The sequence below is a fragment of the Podarcis melisellensis genome (assembly GCF_964234715.1).
Source record: "Podarcis melisellensis genome assembly, chromosome: 6".
Lineage (NCBI taxonomy): Eukaryota > Metazoa > Chordata > Lepidosauria > Squamata > Lacertidae > Podarcis > Podarcis melisellensis.
In genome coordinates this window covers 98,292,903-98,316,778 of record NC_138538.1, presented here as the reverse complement: position 1 = coordinate 98,316,778, position 23,876 = coordinate 98,292,903, and the positions used below count along the sequence as shown (strand labels likewise).

The window sequence follows — 23,876 nt, the reverse complement described above, 5'->3', positions numbered from 1 at the left end:
AATTGGGAGTTGATAATTTCAACCAAGACCTTTGACAGGAGTCAGAGAGAGACAGAATGACCCTCTTAACTCTTCTTGATATCCGAGTGATCTTTGATACTATCTTCCATGGTATCCTTTTGGAATGGCTGGCTGAGTTGGCTGCAGTGCTTTGTGGTGTTTCCAGTCCTACCTGCAAATTATCATCTGCCAATCATTGGCTTTAAATATAGGAATGGGTATCCCAAGCTTATGGCAGATAAAATGGAAATGTTAACCTTGCTAAACAATTTCTGACTTTGGGGAGGAAATGTGTGCACAACCACCAAAAAGGTTATATGCAGCCAAGAGAGAACAAAAGATTCCTTTTCTAATAAGGAAACAGAGAGCACTTATATTTACTTAGTCAACGAACATGTCACATATTTTGTCACGGAAATATTGTTATTCCATACAAGTACACTGTGGGACGCGGGTGGCACTGTGGGTTAAACCACAGAGGACTTGCCGATCAGAAAGTCGGTGGTTTGAATCCCCATGATGGGGTGAGCTCCCGTTGCTCGGTCCCTCCTGCCAACCTAGCAGTTCGAAAGCACGTCAAAGTGCAAGTACCGTATTTATTTTTCGCCCTATAGGATGCACTTCCCCCCTCCCAAAATGAAGGGGAAATGTGTGTGCATCCTATGGGGCTAATGCAGGCTTTCGCTGAAGCCTGGAGAGCGAGAGGGGTCCGTGCGCAACGACCTCTCTCACTCTCCAGGCTTCAGGATGATATCCGCAAGCCAGGGGACCCCCGCGGGAGTTCCCGCAGGACTCCCTAGGCTTGTGGATAGCAGCCTGCTGCCCAAAGCCCGGGGCACGCTGAGCAGCCTGTTCTGGGGGCTGGGGTCGGGGGAAGCTCCCCTGCCCCAGCCCCACGCCTGGGTGGGAAATATTTTTTTCCCTTTATTTCCCCCCCAAAAAACTATGTGCGCCCTATGGGGCGAAAAATACGGTAGATAAATAGGTACCGCTCTGGCGGGAAGGTAAAAGGTGTTTCCGTGTGCTGCTCTCGTTTGCCACATGACCTGGAAGCTGTACTCTGGCTCCCTTTGCCAATAAAGCGAGATGAGCGCCGCAACCCCAGAGTCGGTCAAGACTGGACTTAATGGTCAGGGGTCCCTTTACCTTTACACTTACACTGTGGAGAGTTATGGGCAAAAAATCCCCTCTGCCGCATAACCATATCACATAAAAGTTTCAAAGCACACTTTTTTCTTATTTGTTTGGTAGAGGGCAACTTCAATTTGCAAGGGCAAATTTTTCTGCAGTGGACTGACCTGATTCAGCCACTACCAGCAAGGCCAATGGTAGGAATTAGGTATGTCCTCCTTGTATCTGAGCAGCTCAGCCAATGGCAGCTGGAGACACTACTGCTTACTCCACATTTCTGTGACAGTAAAATAGCCAATCATTGCCTGGAGCTTTATTACCATGACAAAATACTTAAATGTACTGTAATCAACTTTGCACCACTGCAGAGATATGAATGGAATAAAAACAAGTGTGCTCAGATGTTTTATTTAGCTACTGTGATTATTTTCAGTACAGGCACCTGAAATATTAGCTGTCTGAATGATCTGAAACGCCCACTGAAATCTGTGACTAGATATCAAAGGTGAACATAAAAGTAGAGTCCTTCATGAATTATCGGTGCAAAAAAATACTTATCCATTAAGAGTTTTTTCTCAAATACTGGTTGTTATTCAAGAACCAAAGCAGAAAAACAGCCAGTTTTAATGCACTGCATTAAAAGGCTTTCCAAACCAAGGTAGGCAGACACTGGGTTTGTTTAAATGTAATTCTAAACAAACCGTAGTTAAGCATTATGAGAATGAGCCTAATCTTCCCCCAGGTTTGCACCCGTCCTGCTCTTCCTGCCATGTGTCAAGAAGAGGTGTGTGGAAGCTCCTGCTTCTCTTTTACATGAGCTACAGCTCTCTGTGTCATCTGAACCCAGACAAACTGTGGTCAATCTTAACTAAGGTTAATGGGAACAAGCCAACTTCAAATCATGGTTTATGATGTTACCGTATTTTTTGCCCTATAGGATGCACTTTTCCCCCTCCAAAAATGAAGGGGAAATGTGTGTGCGTCCTATGGGGCGAATGCAGGCTTTTGCTGAAGCCTGGAGAGTGAGAGGGGTTGGTGCGCACCGACCCCTCTCGCTCTCCAGGCTTCAGGAAGCTCTCCCACGGCTAGCGGAGACCACCAGCTCTCCCACGGCTAGCGGAGACCTTGCCGGCACCCAGAAGCTTGGGGCGCGCTGAGCTCAGCGCGCCCCAAGCTTTGGGCTTTGCGCAGCACTCCGCTAGCCGTGGGAGAGCCGCGCAAAGTCGCGTGGCTCTCCCACGGCTAGCGGATAGCAGCCTGTTCTGGGGGCTGGGGTCGGGGGAAGCTTGGGCTGGGAATAATTTTTCCCCTTTATTTCCCCCCAAAAAACGAGGTGCGTCCTATGGGGCAAAAAACACGGTAGCTTGTTTTCACTAACTATCATTAAGATCAACCACAATTCAGGGTTGAGATGACACACTAAACTGTGGTTAACCTAAAATGGAAGATGAAGCTTCTGATCCCATGCCAAGGGAGGAGAAGGGAGTGGGCAGCCCTGGAAGGAGCCCCTGGTTAGTAGGCTGGGCTCATTCTCCAGATCAGTACAGTCACTGAGATGAAACACTTGGATGAAAGGGTACGTACACAATACTCTTTCTTTCATAATGCTTAATTTAGCCCCTCTGACAACCACTCTCTTGCATTTTTTGATATCACAGAATGACTTATTTGACATTATTACTGTGCTCCACTAAAGGGTAGAAGTGATTTTGTTATTTGGGATAATAACAATACTTCTCACCTAGGATGAACATGGGATGTGCTCAGAACATTTTTTTAAAATCACTATGGACAAGGAGAATCAAGAGTGACTGAGAAGCCTCCTTACACAAATATGCCATGTCAAGTCAGATGATATTCCCTTAACTACTATCTAGGTCAGAGCTGATTGCTGCCCTGAGCAACTAGGACAGGGGTCAGCAAACTTTTTCAGCAGGGGGCTGGTCCACTGTCCCTCAGACCTTGTGGGGGGCCGGACTATATTTTGGAGGGGGGATGAATGAATTCCTATGCCCCACAAATAACCCAAAGATGCATTTTAAATAAAAGGACACATTCTACTCATGTAAAAGCATGCTAATTCCTGAACTGTCCATGGGCCAGATCTAGAAGGCGATTGGGCCGGATCTGGCCCCCGGGCCTTAGTTTGCCTACCCATGAACTTGGATAACTGATCTCACTGGTGATAAACTGGCCAGTGTCCTGACCCGGCATCGGCCACTGCATCTGATACCAAGAGGCATCCAGTGCAGGGACATCAAAGGCTGCTCTGACTAGAACAGAATGCTCCCTTCCTCCAAAGAAATCCTTCCCCCTTGAGCTGCTTCACTGCTAAATACTCACCTTAGCCCTTGTCTGTTCCCACGTACAAGGTGGTAACATGCATGAGCTTTCACATCCCATTCAAAATAAAAGGTTGGTTTAGTATTCACAAGTTTGTTGTCACTTTCGCAATAAATCTTTGAAGACTGACATCATGACAACCTGAATGGATGTAACTGCAATTATTTAGAATGGAAACATCATCAACATGAGAAACCACCCTAGATTAAGCCCCCTAATAGATTCTTGTGTCTAGGTCACATTCCATAATTGCCATACAGAAACATATTCTAAGTTATGCTTACCTTTTCAATTTTCTCATCCAGCATTCTGAAGAATTCTTGTTGGCTTTCAGAGATGTGCATGCTGAAACACACAAAAAGAACAGATTCATTTCCCTTTTTGTTTGTATTCAGTCAGCAATTGAGAACACTCCTTTTTAAATAAAAATTTTGATAGGAAGAACTTCCTGACAGTAAGAGCTGTTTGACAGTGGACTTTGCTGCCAAGGAGTGTGGTGGAGTCTCCTTCTTTGGAGGTCTTAAAGCAGAGGCTTGACAGCCATATGTCAGGAGTGCTCTGATGGTGTTTCCTGCTTGGCAGGGGGTTGGACTCCATGGCCCTTGTGGTCTCTTCCAACTCTATGATTCTATTCTATTCTATGATTCCATGCTGTTCTTTGTGCTTTGTTTTTGCTGCTGCCTTTGGTCTGATAACTTGTGCTCTAATTGTTGAATGACTGCTGTTTGCATTTCTGTCTGTGAGTCACCTTGAGCAACTCCTTTGGTGGAGGGAGAAAGCAGGGGGTAGGATTCAAGTACCGTAGATTCCAGCGTATTAGGCAACTGGGCGTATAAGGTGACCCCCAACTTTTGCTGTTCAATTTTAGAGTTTTAGAGTTTGAGCACCGCCAGGGGCAGAGCGGGCGTTTGGCGGGCAGGCGGGCTCGGAAGGACTTTCCACGTCCCCTTCTGTGGGGAGGGAGGAGGAGTGACGACAGAAGGGGCACCTCTCTCACAGGCTCCCTCTCCTCCTTCCCAACGCGTATACCCAACGTATAAGACGACCCCGACTTTTGGGGTGATTTTCCAGCGATAAAAAGTCGTCTTGTATGCTGGAACATACGGTAAGATTTCCTTGAAGTAGACCCACTGAAATTAATGAACACAACTATGTTAAGTCTATTCATTTCAGTGGGTATTACTCTACTTACCGTAGTTAAACACCACTGAGGATATCAATTTTCAAAATAAAATATTTGAGAGGCCCAGTGAGATCAATAAATGGACCCAATCTGCTGTACACAGACACTGTACAGTTAAGGCTGCCACATTCAAACTAGAGAGGAAAGCACTGGCCCCAATCCACTGCCATTTCCGTTCCGCTGGGATCCTGCTTTTGGGTTTCCCATTGGTATCTGGCTGACCAATGTGAGAAATAAGGCATTAGGTTGAATCCTTAGTCTATTTCCTGGTAGAGGATGAATTGGTGCATTTCCCTCTTCCTCTAGCAGGTGCAGTATCTCAGGGGACCCTCGTAAAGGGGTCTGGGTGTAAGATTCTGTCCAGAAGTCAAGAGGGGAGCGGAAGGACCATAGAACTTCCAATGGTGGCCTTGGGGGCCGTTTTAGTTGACCTGCATCTTGGGGTGGCCTGTAACCCAGGCATGATCCTGTCAAAACGTCAGCCTTCAGGCAGGAGGCTGATTCAGGATACACACCCAGGGGCATAAGCCAAAGCCTACTCTCACCTGTAATCAATAAAGTTGTGGCCATTTTCAATTCCAGAACGTTGTTGTGTCAATTTTTTACCTGTTACCACCTCGGCCCTTCCTGTCCCAGGGCACACTGTGTGTGGGCCTCTGTCAGAAGTCAGCTAGCAATAAAATCACATGGAATAAGTGAATTTTACTCTTTATTAGAAGAAACTGGATTTGCTCACTCTGGCCTAGTGAGCACCACAACTTTTCTTTGGTAAGTCTTGCCCAGTGCAGGATTTATGTATAAGCTAAACAAGCTATAGTTTAGGGCCCCACTCTCTTGGGGGTCCCCAAAAAATTTAAAAGAAGAAAAAACCTGGATATAAATTTCCAAAATATAAGATAAAAAACAAATAAAATAAAACCTACATACAGCAACAGTGTTTTGTGTTGTGTAGGCTCCTATGATGTAAGTAATGGGCCCTGCCTCTAGCCTGCTCCCTAAATTATCACATACAAAGGGCCCCATTACCTTCAGAAGCTTAGTGCCTCATCAAACCTAAATCCGGCCCTGGTCTTGCCCCTCCTTCCCACAGCTGCCTAAGTCTCCTCTTCTCCTCTCCCAAGCAATCTGAGACTATGACAGCATGCCTACCTTTACTCCTCCCGCTTCATGCCTCTCCTGTCGCAGCAGGAAGGGGAGACACCCTTGCTTCTTCACCAGCCTGGCTCATCTCTGCCTCTGGGCCTCCCTCATCCCACTCTCCTGCTTCCACTTCTGCCTTTGGACTTGCCTATGAGAGCATCAGATGCCCACTGCCGATTTGCTCCAGCAAGAAGATTAAAGGCAAATCCACCCGGAGGCACAGGAAGGATGCAAATATACACTGTAAAATGGCACTCTCTCCTGTTGTATACTGAACTTTGCCACCCCTGTCACTCACACTCACCAACATATTCTAGATGGAAATAAGGACTTCTGTGTTCTTTAAAGCAGCTGCATTCTCGCATTACTGCCTGTGACGTCCCCATCCATTCATACACATTGCTGAAGGCAGGCTGTATGTTGTATTTATTTACCTTAAGGTTAACTGTCCTGCGCAGATTTGAAAGCAAACATGGTGTCTGTCCTTTCAGTTAAAAGTACATTAGAAAAACAGCAATCCTGTAATTCTTCAAAATCAACGGTGCCAGCTGCACACCACACAGGGCACTTTTGCCTTCACTTGCCTTTATTTACTGGCATGCATGCAGCACCTAAAATGCCCTGGACACAAATAAAATTTCAGAGGTTTTTACTCTGGGAACTGCTGGAGGGAAGCTGAGAATGGCACCCCCCAGAAACTTGCACAAACAAAATTCTTAAAAGGCACCACCCCTCCCAAGAACAGGGAAAACGTGATTCACTAAAGAAAAAACAGCATCCTGGATCCAACCAAATGCCTATCTAGTTTAGAATCTGAGTCTCACAGGGGCGCCTATGGGAAGCTTGCATGCAGGACCCAGATTTTGAGTCCCCAAAACTGGCATACAGGGGCATAATGACGGACAGTGGAGGTAAGGTCAGTAATGTCAATAAGGCTACCCGTGGCTTCTAGCCTACTGTCCCTGTTGCACAAGGGTCATTAAAGCACACACCGAGAGCTCAGCCTGGCAGATCTGAGTACGACGTAAAAGAGCCCTGCATATATCACTGCCTTGGATGAGAGGGAGCAAATTCAGAAGACAGATCACTACGGAGGACTTGAATTACAGGGGAGACAGACGGTGCCTGGCCTCCTTATTTATTTTTGCAAAGGCTACTGAAGGCATGGTGTGGATAAACTTTGGTTATCCCGCTGGGGGGCGGGAGCTCGTTGATTCCATTAAGCCCTCTCACCAAATAATGTGAGCATTACAAGCACCAACGTTGAAAGTGACGTTGAAAGCGTTGAAATCAGTCATGATTTATAGCTTTCCTCTGAAAGGTCTTTCTGTAAAGTTCAGATGTAGCACAGTCACTCTTTAACACTAAACTCACTGAAAATCTCTAGTACACATTGACATTTCCCAGGCCAGGTTCTCTCTCTCTCCCCACCCCCCAAAATCACTTCTCTCCAGGCAGAAGGTCAGATAGTTTACTTCCATTAACCTCGCAGAACCATGAGGCCCAGGTCAGCGGGACCATGTTTCACAGCAGTGTGCAGGATTGGAAAAATACTATTATTAGTTGCCAGCAAAGTGCTGTCAGTGCATTTGTGTGGTACAGGACAGAAGCCGACAGACCCTGCCCCAAGGGAGAATAAAAGCTGAACACACAGAGTAAGGTCAGATGCTCCCACAAAGCCAGAGGACACGGGGCAGGGGGCTGCTCAGGGGATGAGCTGGGAGCATTTTGTGCACGTTCAGTAGAAGAGGTGGCCCAGTTATGAAATTCGCAGAAAGATTTAGGTTGAGGGTGTAGGAAAACGTTAAATGGCACAGGGTCAATTTACGGGATCACACTCCCCCCCCCCCAACCATCATTTAGACATAACATCACCATCCCTCTAAATTTTTCATTTATTAAAGAAGCACACATTTGTGTTACCAGGACTGGCATATGCCACAACTTATAAGTTTATTTTATTAAGGAGGGGGCTTTATCCCCTTATTACTTTTTTTGGCGCTTCTGCAAATCTTGGATTCACTCTTGGAAGTGAATCAGGTTAACAAGCTCATTTGACAGTGTATACTCTGCTTACGTTGTAACAAACCAAAGGCAGACCCCTGCTTCAATGAGATAAAAAGGGCAGTAAGGGAAAGGGTGGGGGACAAAACAGTAACATCGGTTGAATGTGAGTAACTGAAGTTGTATATTCTTAGGCTCTCTCTTCCAAAATCCAACCACTTACCTACTCAAGGAGGGAGAATGGTTAGTATGAATGAATGAGATTATTCATGCCTTGAACCAGGAAGCTCTCTCCATGGTAACAGCCACACTTTCATCATTTGCTGCAGTTAGCCTCTGTCCAAGACGGACCAATGCAGAAAAATTCAGCAGTACTTTCAACTAGTCCTCATGCAGCTTACCCCTTTTAAAAAGTAAGCCCTTTTTAGCAAAGAGCAGAATGCCAGGGTGAGCAAACCCCAGCCATGAAGCCACATATACTCCAACTTCTCCCTCTCAGGATCAAGTCATGTGCAGAGACATAGTTCTGCTATGTCATTTATGAAAGGTGACAAGGAAATGTCAGGGCAGCTGATGACCTGCTTGACATGCAGAGCATGACAGACACAGCCTGTTTACTCTACAATGCCATCCAAAATAACAATAGTAGATCATTTGAAATCCAAGCCTTGCTTCTGTAACTCTCTAGGTGCCAACACAGTTAAGTTTTATTGTTCACAAAACAAAGGTTTTATTTTTAGAATGATTACGGGGATGGCACTTGTAATTACTAACAAGGGATGTATGTTTGAAAAAGTTACATGATTCGCTTGTAATACTAAATATCCCACAAGCATTGCTACTGCAGCCCATTGTGTAAGGAATTTCATTTTTACAACAATCTGAACAGGTGGACTGTGAAAACAGCAATGTTGCCATGTATCTGCACTAGCATTCCCCAACCTAGCACCCCACAAATGCTTTGGACGTCCATACCCATCAGCGCCAGGCAGCATAATTTGAACCATCTGGCAGGCACCAGGTTGAGGAAGGCTCACCTGGACCTGCCAGCCTGCCCTTCTGCCAGGAGACTCTGTTCCATCCGTCCTCCCCTGGTTTCAGTTTTTATTTTCTATCTGACACTCAAAATGCTATAGCTATAGAACATGCTCAGTCCTCATCTGGCGGGGGATCTTTTTGGTGGTGGGGTTGGTGGAAGGGGAGTTTCATTAGGGTGTGTTTTTTTTTTAAGTATTCATTTACTTCTGCTAACCTCAGGTTTCCTTCAAGCATACAAATATCTCCCTCTTGTTTCTCGCTGGCTCTGCTTTGGCTCCATTTCTTTTGGCATTCTCCCCACTGCCATTACTCTGCTCAGAAGAAAAAACCTTCTCCTCCATGCAAGTTGGCAGAAAGCAAAAGGTAGGTAGCATAAGTGAGAAAGTACATAGACAAAGAAGCACAGCTGGGATGAGATGCTCAAGGTGTGTAACACTTCCTATCCTAGTTCTGCTCACTAAAAGCCAGAAGATCCGTTTGCTTATTCCAGCAACCCAACTTGATTTCTCACGGCACCCGAAGAGAACTCAGTGTTCAAGTATGAAACCACTGCAAAGAGCTTCAGGTACAAGTCACAGGAGTTCAGCAACAAAGCTGTTTTTAATTGGCAGTGTTTATATCTGAAAGCGGAAAAGCAAGACTACCCAAATTCTCATGGGCATTCCCTTGTCTTTGTGCAGATACCATGCCGCCTACTGCTAGGTACAAAGGCTGGCTGTGGCAGCCCCTAGGGAGACATCCAACTTTCCTCTAGTTCTATGGATGTACCAACACAGATTTTCAACCTCTGTACAAGATATTCTGATTCTGGGGCCTGAAACTATATTTTAAGCCAGATTTCAGGACCCAATGCTACAGCTCAGATTTAGATATTGTGTGGCTTGAACTAACCACAGTTCAAAATCCAAACTACAGCCTGAGCCATTGACAAACCAGAACTGAGAGCTGATTCTCTGCTTTGTTTCCCATCTGCTCAGCACTCCAGTGCAGTAGCTAGTTCGCACAATCCATAGAATCATAGAATCATAGAGTTGGAAGAGACCACAAGGGCCATCGAGTCCAACCCCCTGCCAAGCTGGAAACAGCATCAGAGCACTCCTGACATATGGTTGTCAAGCCTCTGCTTAAAGACCTCCAAAGAAGGAGACTCCACCACACTCCTTGGCAGCAAATTCCACTGGTCTTCAAGGTCTTCAAGTCTGCTTAAACAAAGGCTACCAGCTTGGATTTGCTGTTTTCTCCCCTCTCTCAAAATACAGTGTCATGCTTTTTAATTTTTTAAAAATAGTTAAAATGGCAACACCTTCATCACAGTACAAAGCTGGAGTAGTCAATGTGGTTCCCTCCAGAAGTTGATGGGCTCCAACTCCCATCCACCCCAGTAAGCAAGCCTGATGGAAATTGAAGTCCAAAGGACATCTATCTGGAGGGCACCCTGTTAGCTTTCCCAGATATAATAATAATAATATAAAATAATATAAAGTAACAAGCCAACTATTTAAAATATTAAGCAGCCAATCCAGAATGAAATAAAATAGGAAGACAGTGTTTCAGCACGTCAAATAGACAGATGGAATCAGAAGAGCCATGAGCTCTTCTGGGGAGGGAAAAGGAAAGTGGGGACAGAAATATCTCCCTTGGGTAAAACATTTAATAGAAATTTCACTTTAATTCATCAGTGGAAAAACCCCCAACGTAAGACTTACTTTGCTCTAGGTTGGTGTACTAATCCTGGAAGCTCTTTGTTAGGCTTAAGCCTTACATGTGAAGTGGCACTTTTTTCCTGAAAGAGAGAAGAGAGACAGACCAACCTGTTAGGGTTAAAAATAAGCAACACTTATTTGCCATCAGATTGCAACTGAATGATAAAAGAGGCCACATATAATAAACACAGTGGTGCAAAAAATACAGGTGGAGAGGCCAAATGTTACAACGCTGAGCTATGAGAAACCAGCTCATAGATCAACACCCTGTTCGAAAATATTGTTTGAACACCCCGTTCTACGTGTTACATTAAGATTGTTCTCTCTCCTCCACAGGGCCTCAAAGTGTTATATCCCCCGGTCTTGCAACAGATGCCAATCTCATTTTCTTACATGATCACATATGGACACACAGGGAATATATTCTAGAACTCACAAGGCGGGTGGGTGGATAATGGAAGCAGAGAGAAAACACGAGAGAGAGAGAGAGAGAGAGAGAGAGAGAGAGAGAGAGAGAGAGATAAGAGTGGGGGAGGGACTCAGAGCTATGAAAAGTTTGGGATGTCGCAAGGGAAAAGCAACTTTAGGCATAAAATGGCTGTAAGTGTTACAGGCCATTCCTTAGAACACAGAGAAGATAGGATTCACTAGGATACAGTCATATACTCATTTTGGGTTACCCTGAAAAGCCAAATACCACAGTGAAAACATTCCAAATGAGGTAATCAAACCCTCAGGATTTTCAAACCCTCAGGAAACAGGGACCAGTGCAGTTTATTATTCGCTCACTGTCTTTTACAGCCTTAGGAGCATCTCCATGACCTTCCATGGAAGCAGTGGCAAAAAGGCCAAACCCCATAACGGGGGGGGGGGGGAACCTTTGGCTCTCCACAGGTTTCTGAACTACAACTCCCATTAGTCCCAAGCAAGCCCAGCCATTGGCCAGGGGGGATGAGAGTGGTGGTTCAGCAACATCCAGAGGGCCAAAGGCTCCCCACACCTGCTCCAGAATGAAGCCGGGACCCTCCTCAGACGGGCCCAGTGCTCACTGAGGCAACAGATCTGTTTCTCAGTTTTAACTCTGCAGCTGGCAATGTGGGTGCTTCTTCATGAAAACGAATACAGTGGCACCTCAGGTTAAGTACTTAATTCGTTCCAGAGGTCCGTTCTTAACCTGAAACTGTTCTTAACCTGAAGCACCACTTTAGCTAATGGGGCCTCCTGCTGCCGCCGCGCCACCGGAGCACGATTTCTGTTCTCACCCTGAAGCAAAGTTCTTAACCTGAGGTAATATTTCTGGGTTAGCGGAGTCTGTAACCTGAAGCGTATGTAACCTGAAGCGTATGCAACCCGAGGTATCACTGTACCCCAACACAGAAAAACATCAGCATCCGGGAGAAACCGGAAAGCTTCTTTCTGATATTTTATTTTCTAAAGTGCTAGGAACTGTTTTTGCATGGATTCAGCTTTTGCCAGCCCCTATCTGCAGCCTGCTTGCTAAAGTCCCGACATAGATTTGCCACCTCAACGATAACTGGGCCATCCTCTCATCTGTTCAGACCACTTAAGAGCTTTGTGCTTTTCACTTAAAAAGAAGAAGAGCTTTTGAATTTGTGAATTTAGAAGCTCAGTGCAGCTAATGGATGATTTTGCAACAACAGCTATCACTATAAGATTCTTGCTGGTGCCTGACACCTTCTAGGGATGCAAAATTACAGGCTGAAAATAAGAGGCTAAGATTCAGATAAGCAATATTCTATGGCCTGGCTTTTGCTCAAAGCTATCAGTCTTGCCAGACCTTTCCACCCATTCTTTGGCAGCACAATATAGAGCCTCAGAATAAAGAGCACAGCCCATCTGCTGAGTTCTCTCGATCCCATGGGACAACTTTTAATCTTGCCTTGTCATAGCTATTTCAAGATATATTATTTGCCTGCATGCATGGAAAACAGAGACTGCTGTCAGACTGAAGGGAGGGAGGAGAAGGGAGGGGAGCAGAGAGTGCTACTGAGATCAGAACTAGGGGGGAGAAGCTACATGGGGAACGGGGAAAGCCAGAGGAACAAAGTCAGCATCCAGACACATGTAGGCATATGGTACTATTGTCACAGATTGATCATGTGTTTTTTAAAAAAACTTACTATAACAATGATTTGAAATTAACTTCCCACTGTTCTCAAGCTGGCTTACAAATGCTAGAAAAAAATACATGGTTAGGGCTGGACTATAAATGGTTTTCAACATTGTGATATATCACCAGCTAAACATTGTGATATACTGATATATCACAATATCTAAAATAAGGATGGAGCTATGCAGAGGCATTGGCTGGCTTCATGTTTTTCCCCACAATATGTTTTTTGTGTGCACACAAACACACACACACATCAGGATTTGTGAGATATTGCCAGGTAAAAAATTATGAAAATGATTATCACAATATGGACTTCAAACCAATTTTGGATAATATATTGATATATCACCCAGCCCTATAAGGGTAATAGAAAATTTGATGTAAATTTGCATTTGATTGTATGGTTACACAATTGAGAGTCAGCATGCTACTTTCTGGATCGTGAATCTCCTTCACTGGCTGAAACAGCAAGTAACTGGAGCCACAGTTAAGAGCCAACTGTGGTTTCCGTTTAAGACAGGATTTGAAACCATGGTTTACTCCTTGTTTCAGATCCTGGTGTAATGGTTCTAGGGGTTGCTCGTGCGTAAACCGGTGCAACACCTGGCTGGGTTGCCTGAGTGAACCTTTTCTGTCCGAACAGCCACTCTCCCGTGGCTGTCTCAATCACTGGCAGAATCCGTCAGTGGGCGTTTCTTGAACTTCTTCCAGCAAAGAAGCTCTTTGACGCCTAGTCCCCTCCTACTCTCCCTGGGCGGAAGCCTTCTGCGCAAGGAGGGTGTAGGCAGCGGAGGACCCTTATTCTCCCCGTTGGTCCCTGGCAAGGAGTCATGGGACCGCCTCGCCGATTCCCCCATCTGCCCCCCTTCTTCACTGGTGCTACGCTGATTCTCTTCCCCAGAAGATGGGCTGCCTCTCCCCATCCCGGGACGTTCTCTGGGACCCCTCCAGAGCCCGCTCTCTCCCTCCGGCCCTGATGGCAGTTCCCTGACATCCACCTCCTCCCCAGGACCCTCCCCCGGCACAATTTTCCGATACCACCTCCTCTCTCTCCTTGGCCGACGATGCAGGGAACCCCCTGAAGGAGCTGTCATCATCTCCTGAGGATTCAAAACCAGCCTCCCATCCGCTCAGATCTCTTCCCGCTGTTTGAACCTCCCAATCTGATTCCTCTCCCTCGGACACCTCCCCTCCCTCCTCTTTGGAGGCAGGAAAACCCACAAAGTCCCCTTCGTCGTCTGTGGGTCCAAATTCTTCCTCCCAGAATCTAGCTAGTGGTTTTGGCTTATTTGGGAACAAACTGGAATTCTTCCACCATATACCCGTCACTGATTGATTCAGCGGGGACCCACGTGTTTTCCGACCTAGGTTCTCCCTCCCAGGCTACCAAGTACTCTACCTGGCGACCTCGCCACCTTGAATCGAGTATTTCTGTGGCCTGGTTACAGTGTTCCCTCTCCTCTACCTGCGGGTGGGTGGTAACCCCTCCCTCCCGCCCCGGAAATTCCCGCCCCTCCCTGTAAGGTGAAAGTAGGGACCTATGGAACACCGGATGTATCTTCATGCTGTCAGGCAACTTGAGTTTAAATGCCACTGGGTTTACCTGCTGTATTACCTCAAAAGGTCCCAGCCGCCTCAGCTGCAACTTCTTGCACCCTCCCTTTAGGGGTAACCCTTGGGATGACAACCACACCCAGTCTCCCACCCGTATGGCCTCCCCCTCCCGACGGTGCCTGTCCGCCTGCCTCTTGTAAACTTCCTTGGCGCGCTCCAAGTTCATCTTGAGTTGCTGGTGCAAGGCCTCCATTTCATCCACAAATTGCTCAGCCACACTCCATCCTTCCTCCCCCCTCCCCAGGAAGGCCCTGGGGTGACACCCGTAATTGGCCATGAAAGGGCTCATTCCCGGGGACACGTGTTCAGCATTATTGTACGCAAATTCAGCCAAAGCTAATTTCTCTACCCAGTCGTTCTGTCTCTCGCTGACATAGTAGCGTAGGTATTGCTGGAGTATACCGTTCGCTCTTTCTGCTTGTCCGTTGGTCTCTGGGTGCCTCGCCATTGAGAAGCTCACCTCGACCTGTAGCAAGCTCATGAGCTTCCTCCAGAACCGGGAGGTAAATTGTTTCCCGCAATCTGAGATAACCCTCAAGGGAGCCCTATGTAGTCTAAAAATGTGATCCACAAACGGCCTGGCTGTCTCCTCTGCCATTGCTGCATGTGAGCAAGCTACGAAATAGCACATTTTCGTCAGTAGATCGACTACTACCATGACCGCTGTCTTCCCCCTAGACTTGGGCAGATCTGTCATAAAATCAAGGGACACCACCTCCCGGGGCTTTCCCGGTGTAGGTAGGGGTTCCAGTAACCCTGCGGGGGCCGCCCTTTCCCCCTTAGCCCTCTGGCATCGGTCGCACCCTCATACATATTCTCCTCACCTTTGGCCACCAGAACTGCCTGGTGACAAGTAGCATGGTCTTGTGCTGTCCAAAGTGCCCAGCTTTTGGGTTGTCGTGGAGTTGCCTAAGCACCTTCCCCCTCAAAGTCTCCCCTGGTACATACAGCGCTCCCTGATAGTACAGTGGCCCTTCCTTTTCCTCAAACCCTCCCTTGTCTTCCTTTCCGTCCCTGAGTTCCCTGATCTTGGCCTGAGCAAACTCATCGTCTCTGGTGAGCCCTGCCAGATCTCGTTTCCCAACCAACATTCCCCCACACACCCAACGGTCCTCGGGGAACACGTGCCTGGTCTCTGGTGGCCCCTCCCCTTCCATGTACTCCCGTTTCCTGGAGAGAGCATCTGCCCTTATGTTTTCCTCTCCCGGCACGTATCAAATCTTGAAGAACTTGGCAAACTCCTGGGACCATCTCATCTGTCTCTGGTTGAGCACTCGTGCGGTCCGCCAATATTCCAAGTTCTTGTGGTCCGTTCGGACCTGGATTTTGTGCCACGCCCCTATCAACAGATTCTCCATTGCTGAAATGCCGCATAGATCGCAAGCAATTCTCGGTCATGCACCGTGTAGTTTTGCTCCGACTTGCTCAGCTTCCTAGAGAAAAAGGCACACAGCCTCCAGTTCTGCTTGGCCCCGGGCTGCAAAAGTACCACCCCAACCGCACGGTCGGACGCATCCGTCTCCAGTCTCATGGGCTTCTCCGGATCCACGTGCAGGAGCTGCTCCTCCGAGGCGAACACCTTCTTCAGCTTTTCAAAGGATTGCTGCACATCCTCTGTCCATGTGAACTTTTTTTTGCTACTAAGACAATCCATTATGGGCGCTGTCAAGTGAGCAAAGTTCTTTATGAACTTCCTGTAGAAGTTGCTGAAGCCTAGGAACCTCTGCACATCCTTTCTGTTTTGGGGGGCTTTCCATTCCAGCACTGCCTTCACCATGCCCGGATCCATGGCTAGTCGTTTGTCGGACAACCTGTACCCCAGGAACTCGACCTCCCTGGCGTGGAATTGGCATTTTTCCAGCTTGACCCACAACTGATGCTTCTTCAATCTCTGTAGCACCTCCCTGACGTCTCTGACGTGTTGCGTTTCATTGTCCGAATAGATCAAGACGTCATCCAAAAAGGCTACGCAATTCTTGTACAGCAGGGGCCCCAACACATGGTGCATGAAGGCTTGAAAGCAGGCGGACCCCGATTGTAATCCAAATGGCATAACTAAGTACTCAAAAGCCCCAGGGAGGTGAACATGGTCGTTTTCCATTCGTCCCCCTCCCTTATCCTAATCAGATTATATGCTCCCCTGAGGTCCAGCTTGGTAAAAATCTTTCCCCGCCTCACACGTGTCAAAATATCGTCAATCCTGGGCACTGGGAAAGTCACAGGTTCTGACACCAGGTTTACGGCCCTGTAATCCACAACTAATCTAGGCTGGTTAGTCTCATTTTTGTCCACAAAGAACACGGGACTGCCCCCCACTGCCTTGGATTCCCTTATGAAACCCCTCTTCAGGTTCTTGTCAATAAACTGCCGCAACTCCTGCATCTCCCGGTCAGACATGGCATACAGCTTACCCACCGGTAACTGAGCCCCTGGAAGCAGGTTGATTTGGCAGTCAAATGGTCTGTGGGGGGGGCAGTCTGTCTGCCTCCCTCTCGCTGAAGACAGCCAACCTTCTCATTTATTTGCCATCTGTTGCTCAGCAAGATTAATAGGCAGAAGGAATTTAACAGCACAAATAAAACTGAGCCCAATTCAGACTTGGGCCACTCTTTTTTAACTTGGCAGGTCACACTGTTTATTTAAAATGTCTATTCACAAAAATCCCAGATTTCTCACCCCCAGAAAGTATTATTCTTAAGTATCAACAAATTAAGGGCAGATTAATTACAAATGCTCTCTCAGCAGTAGCCACAGTGGTGCTCTCCAGACATAAGGACTACAACTCCCATCACTGGCCATTGTGGTTGGGGCTGATGGAATTGGAGACCATAAAACCCACAAGGCTACCCATGTTCTATCTGGCTTCTGGTCCAAAATGGTATTTATACTCTGCTTAAAATGTTATTAGTGATTTGGAAAACGCAACCAAGAGCTATTCCCAGGGCTGCTGACTTTCAAGATTTCAAGTCTTGTGGTATAAGAGATTTCTGCAATGGTTAAAATTAAAATGCTTAGCGATAAAACAAAACAGATTAAAAACCATGACAATGTAATCTCACTCTTGATAGCTCTATCATACAAATTGGGGGGTGGGGAGAGGAAGAGCATAATGCTTACATTCCAAAAATAAAAATAAAAAGACAAATTGTTGAATTTATTCAACTCTTTTCACTGATGCTGGACTTCAGTGACAACTGTGACCTTTGTTGGCCTGACTTTTAAGTTTGATAAACATAACTTCAGAGACTTTGACTTACTTCCCAGTTTACCTTTTACGAAGCCTATCTGAAGTAGGGAGATGCAGGGATGATCTTCACAGATTTTGCAGTTGGGGAGGAAAAAGTTAATGCTTCCCTACCCAGCTGTGACACCCTTGAAAGTGCTCCCCCAGCCACAATTAGATTAGAAAAACAGCCTTCCCTTGACTCCCGGGGGGGAGGGGGGGCTATTTTCAAGACTAATATCCATGCAAAGGAAGGGGGGTGGAATGAGACATGGGGCTAGATGGGGAAATCCCAAGGGCCACATCTGTCCCATGGGCTGGCAATTTATTGAACATGTAATTTTAAAACAAAACAAGACTAATAGCCATGCAAAGGAAGGGGTGGAATGAGACATGGGGCCAGATGGGGAAATCCCAAGGGCCACATCTGTCCCATGGGCTGGCAATTTATTGAACATGTAATTTTAAAACAAAAAGCAGATATAATTTGTTTGCAGGAGACACACGTGGCAAAAAACCATGAGAGTCCTGATTAATAAAAAGATTGGAATGGAATTTATAACTGTGGATAAAAAGAAGAAAAGAGGAGTTTTGCTGCATATTAATTCAAAACTCGAGCCCAAACAATTATTTAAAGACAAACAAGGAAGAGTGAGAGCAGTACAGATCATCTCGGAAAGTGAAAAAGTGTTAATAACTGGGATCTATGCCCCTAATGAAAAGAAAGCAGAATTTTATAAAAAGAGACAGACCTCTTAGAATATGCAGACCAAAAAATGATATTAATGGGGGATTTGAATGGGGTAGTATCCTTAGAAATGGACAGAACAATTAGGAAAACAGATACAAAGAAAGGGAGACTCCCAATAACATTTTTCAATTTGGTGGAAAATTAAATTTAATTGATGCTTGGAGATCAAAACATATTTTGGATAGGGAATATACATTTTTCTCACATGCCGTATTTTTCGCTCTATAGGATGCAATGGATGATAAGACGCACCTAGTTGGGGGGGAGGAAACAAGAAGAAAAAAAAATTGAACCCCAGAAGCCAGAACAGCAAGAGGGATCTGGCTTCTGCGATAGCCTCTCGCTGTTCTGGCTTCGGGGACAGCCTTTGAAGCCTCCACAGGGCAGCGGGGTGCCTTCACCCCACTGCCCTGCAGAGGTTTTGCACAGCTAACCCCAAGCTGCGCAGCTCTCCATCTCCCTGTTCTGGCTTTGGGCTTAGCCGTGCAGCCTACATTCGCTCCATAAGACGCACACACATTTTCCCTTACTTTTTAGAAGGGAAAAAGTGTGTCCTATAGAGCGAAAAATACGGTATATGAAAGTAGTGCAAGAACAGACGTGATATGGGTCTCTAAAAACTTTATAGAAGGAAATTTGAATTAAAACAGTAAAATGTGATGGCATGCAATTGGGATAAAACAATAAGGATAAGAAAAAAGTGGTTTAAGTAAACTATGCAGAAAAGGTATATATTAAATGAACCAGAAAAGGAAATGGAGGGAAGTCTGGAGGTTAAAGAGAATCTCTGAAAAGATATTTTCTTTCTTTTCCTTTCTTTTTCTTCTCTTCTTTCTTTTTCTTTGCTTCTCTTAACTTTTATTTCACTTTTTATTTTTTATGTTGGATATTTTGTTGAAGTTGAAATTGTAAAACCAATAGCATTTATTTACAAAAAAATTCCTTGTGAGCTCTTGTCAGCATCTATGTACTGATGGTTGCTACCAGTGCTATTTTTCTATAAAAATAAAAAAAAGAGGTGCCTTGTTCTCTTATAACGGCAATGGCACCCACCTGAGAGGTGCTAGAATTGAGTTCCGGCTGAAAATAAAACCCCGGTTGCTACACAGATTCCACAGGAACTCTGGCAAATGACATCATTCCTGTGTTCTCCTTTTCTACAGCGAGGTCTTCACAACCATTTCCTTTCATTGGAAGCTGCCCAGAGTGGCTGGGGTAACCCGGTCAGATGGGCAGCAGCTCAAGAAATAAATGGTTGTTGTTGCCTTTCTGAGGACTTGCTGGCTACCCACTGGCTTGCACTGTCAGGGGAGGGGGCACCTTTGGCCAGGAGGGACATTTCCCCTCGGAGGAAAGGTGGCATTCAAGCCTCCAGGCAAATTAAATTCCACCAAGTTGGAGGTCTATTCTTGATACTCAGGTAAAAATGGGAGGGGGTTGCCTGGAATCCAGCTGATTCTATTTTGAAAAGGCTAGAAAACAAGACTCTCTGAACAATCTCATTGTTTGGGGGACCTGCCCAAAATCCTGCATTTACCAGGCAATGCTGAAATGCATTTCCCCCGTAATGTTGCATTTTTATATTTTTATATTTTTATGTATTCTAGACAGATTTGCTACAACTTCTTTTGGTATATGCTGTGTGATCTCCGACCTTCTCTACAATAAAGTCATTTCTGTTTAACTGTGATATGATGCCTTTTGAATTTCTGCTCTCAAGCTCACTTTATTTAACAGAATTTGTGTGCCACTTAATTGTAAAAGAACCTCTACATGGTTTACATACAACAGACATTAAAATGGTCAATACAAAGCTAGAATTTTAAAAAGTAAACAAATAAAATCAAAATATAACCAGCGGTTAAAACAGACACTCTAGATACCATCTTGCTTCATATTTTGCTGGCTTTACACATCATAAATCAGTCCGGGGAACTACTCTTGATACAGCAGAGCTTGATTTATAGCACAGAACACAACTACCTTATAATATGATCATAGCACATCCAGAAAACACAAAACAACACAGTTCAAGAAGAACGTAAATGATTCCCAAAATATAATTATAAACGGGCCTCTTACGTATGCACCTTAAGCATGTGTACAAACTCAGTGAAAGGTGTGAACTTGCTTTTGCCAGATAATCTTATAATCCCATCGAAGCCTTCCCTTTTCTGATCTTCCATATTGAAAATCCCTGTTCACAACAATATGTTGTGGGGAACTGTAGAACAATAGCCAATGCTGTTGAAGAGAGGCATGCATACTTTTTCTGGTTGCATATCCACACACACACACAAACACGTACTGTACTGTAATTTCAACTGTTTCTTTGAATCTTCCTGGCACACCAGAATGGCACCCCACCCTTGGAGAGCCACTGTTCTGGGGGGACGAGACCGGTAATGAGTGGAACAAAGGATGCAACTTTGACCTTACTATATCAGGCTAGATTGCAGCCACACCAATTCCTAAGCAGATCAAGAGACATATCCACCCAGGAAAGCAAGAGGCATCATCACCGCCGAAGGACGCATTCCAGCCAGGCAAAGGCACCTGAGTGGGGTGGAATCGAATTCCAAGGGCTGGAATAGAGGTCTGGAGGCTATATTTGCCCCCCGCCCCGGCTTGAGTTTAGCAATCTCTGATTTAGGGATTTAGGGACTAGGATAACTAACCACCGTTTAGAAAAGAAAGTACCCGGTCTCCTCCTTGTGGTCACAGTGGATGAAGTGGGAGGAGTGCTTGAGTCTGAGACTCACTGCTATTCAAACACGTAGTGGTATATTTTAGTGTTATGTGTGATTGCAGCCATTAGTATTCCAATCCTAACCAGGTTTACTCAGAAACAAGATGCAGTGCATTCTAGGGCACCAAATTCCTAGCAAACATGGCAAGGGTTGCAGGCACAGCCATAAAAGGTAACACAGTACGCGGAAGATAGTATGTTCTCAATGTAACTTTTATTCTCAGAACAATGAAAACAACAGCAGCAGCTTTGCTGACTTATTAGGGAGGAGAAAAGTTCTAGAAAAGTTCCCTAGAGATGAATTCTGGCCTCTTAAGAACGCGTGTTTCCTTGTAGATTTGGAGCAATGTTCATCTAGTCCAGAATTCTGCTTCCAACAGTTACCAGTCAGATGCCACTAAAACATCACAAACAATGCATAAAAGACCAACTAAGTTAGTTCTTGGTATGAGCTTTCGTGTGCATGCACACTTCTTCAGATACCTGGGTATCTGAAGAAGTGTGCATGCATACGAAAGCTCATACCAAGAACTAACTTAGTTGGTCTTTAAGGTGCTACTGGAAGGAATTTTTTTTGTTTTGGCTATGGCAGACCAACACGGCTACCTATCTGTAAATGCATAAAAGTTATGGGTCCCTGCTTCTTTCCAGTATCAGACAATTAGAAATATATTACCTCTAATAGCCTTTCCTTAGAACTGCACCAAATGTTCTCATATTGCAATACAGTGGTACCTCACGTTAAGTACTTAATTCGTTCCAGAGGTCCGTTCTTAACCTGAAACTGTTCTTAACCTGAAGCACCACTTTAGCTAATGGGGCCTCCTGCTGCTGCCGCGCCACCGGAGCATGATTTCTGTTCTCATCCTGAAGCACTATTTCTGGGTTAGCGGAGTCTGTAACCTGAAGCGTATGTAACCTGAGGTACCACTGTATTCAGGTTGAAAGTAAAGATTCTGGATAGATATATTTCCCTAAAAATCCTCATGAGCACATTCTCCTTTTTAAAAATAAAAATCCGTCTGTCATCATTTCCCCTCTCTGCTGCTCCTTCTGCGCTATCTTAATTTGCTAATAACCTACCCCCTTGAATTTAAGTCCTTTCCCCCTCTGACTTCAGCAGTTGTAGACACATCGGGGATCATAGAGTAAAAAAGAATGTATCATAGAGCTACATGTACAAATTAGATTTTCCATGTGACATTGTTAAGCACAAAGATCAACGAAAGCAACACCAGTGCTTTCTAGCTGCCACCATGGTGATCCCAACACAGTGATCACATAGTGAACGAGCTGACGACACAACACCACGCACCCAATCGGATTTAGTTGTCTTTCATACATCATGATGGGTAAATGAAGTCATTTGGGAGTGACGGCAATGCTTCCTGCAAAACACTTTCAAAACAATTCTTGAAAAACTGCCGGTGCCTTTTGACATTGCTGAAAATGTTCATGAAAAGAAGTGCATATTTTTTGCTTCATCCCACCACAGGCTGACCGATACGTCTTGAATTTGTTTAATTCTTCAGTGGATTTTGAAACCACCACCCTATCTTGGCAGTGAATTCCATAGCTAATTATGCATTGCGCCAAGTACTTTCTTTCACTTGCCCTGAATGCACTGCCAATCAGCTCCAGTGGATGACTCAAGATCCTTCATAGCAACTACCACCACCTCCCACACGGATGATTTTTCGCTTTAAATATGTTACAGTGCAGCTTAAAGAGACTTAGTTAAGTTCTGATACATGCTGTTCCAGAGAAGATAGAATTCTGAGCTTAGTATTTAGATATTCCATTTGCCTGTTTGATGAAATAAATAGTTCCTACGATCATTTCTGATCACTTTACCACACATGCGCCTCAGTTATTTGAAGATTATTAGTGTATAGGCTCAATCCGACATCAAAGCCAAAGTGATTATATTTGCTACATGGGTTAATTATCTTTTCAGTGCACTAGGGTAAGCTTTACTCTACAGGAATTTCAGGGTATTAACAGGCAGCAGCAACTGTGCAACCAGGTGCCATTAGTAGGGTAGCAATCACTAGCATCACAATAATGAAGTGCCTGTCACTGTTTTCACTACAAACCAATTTCAAAGAAGCTTAGGAACTCCATTTAAAATAATTCTCTCCCTAGAGTTACTTTGGAGGATTTCAGGCCATGAGATGCTGTCTTCTGTTCCTTCTTTGCGATCAGCTCACACATAATGGGCCAGCCCAGACATAAGTATCTTTGCTATAGTATAAACCAAACCTTGCTCTCATCACTGATTTCCCACAAGAAAGGTCTTTATGCAGGAAACCTCACTATAGATCACCACATTCAATGGTCCTACATGAGGGTTATCTGCTGCTTGAAGGCATCCGGGAAAGCTGCCAACTGCTATGTCTTCCAAATGAGCGACCTGAGAGTAAGACTCTAACATTTGGTATCATGCATGGAGAGGTTTTGTGTTAATTGTAGGAATTCCTTGACATGCAAAGGAATCCTAGGATTCTCAGTATTCAAGGCTCTCACTCCCAAGAAAGCACAGCTATTTCCTACAGAGTCCCAGCTTTTGTGTGACTCTGCAATGCCCATAATTCCTGATCCCTGGCTATGCTGGATAGAGATGATGGAAGCTGGAATCCAGCAACCAACCATACTGACAATCTTGGATGGCAGCTATAGTATTAGACCTATTGTGACTGCAACTGTCTTGCGAGAAGAGTGATGGTCTATCAAGTGTTGTTGTTGACATCTGTCTGTCCTGAGAGGCAATGGAGCATGCTTCTGGGGGTGAAGTGAAAGCGCTGTGTTAGCAGCATCAAAGTGACCTCCCTGGGCTGCAAGCCTGGGCAGTGTGTATGAAGGT

General features: G+C 45.3%; 2 protein-coding genes and 1 long non-coding RNA gene across 3 annotated transcripts in view; 1 reads left to right on the top strand and 2 right to left on the bottom strand.

The window, feature by feature from the left end:
* The window catches only part of TSEN15 (tRNA splicing endonuclease subunit 15), a 306,977-nt gene that overhangs the window by 17,091 nt on the left and 266,010 nt on the right, over window positions 1-23,876 (bottom strand). The window lies entirely within an intron of this gene.
* LOC309372014 overlaps window positions 1-23,876 on the top strand; it is a 237,713-nt gene that overhangs the window by 33,815 nt on the left and 180,022 nt on the right. The window lies entirely within an intron of this gene.
* Window positions 1-23,876, bottom strand: part of LOC309372005 (uncharacterized protein C1orf21) — a 156,410-nt gene that overhangs the window by 7,012 nt on the left and 125,522 nt on the right. Inside the window, exons 4-5 of the mRNA XM_081915210.1 lie at window positions 10,546-10,622; window positions 3,759-3,819 (exon numbers count right to left, since the gene is read on the bottom strand). Coding sequence (XP_081771336.1) covers window positions 3,759-3,819; window positions 10,546-10,622 — 138 coding nt within the window. The remainder of the gene's footprint in view (window positions 1-3,758; window positions 3,820-10,545; window positions 10,623-23,876) is intronic.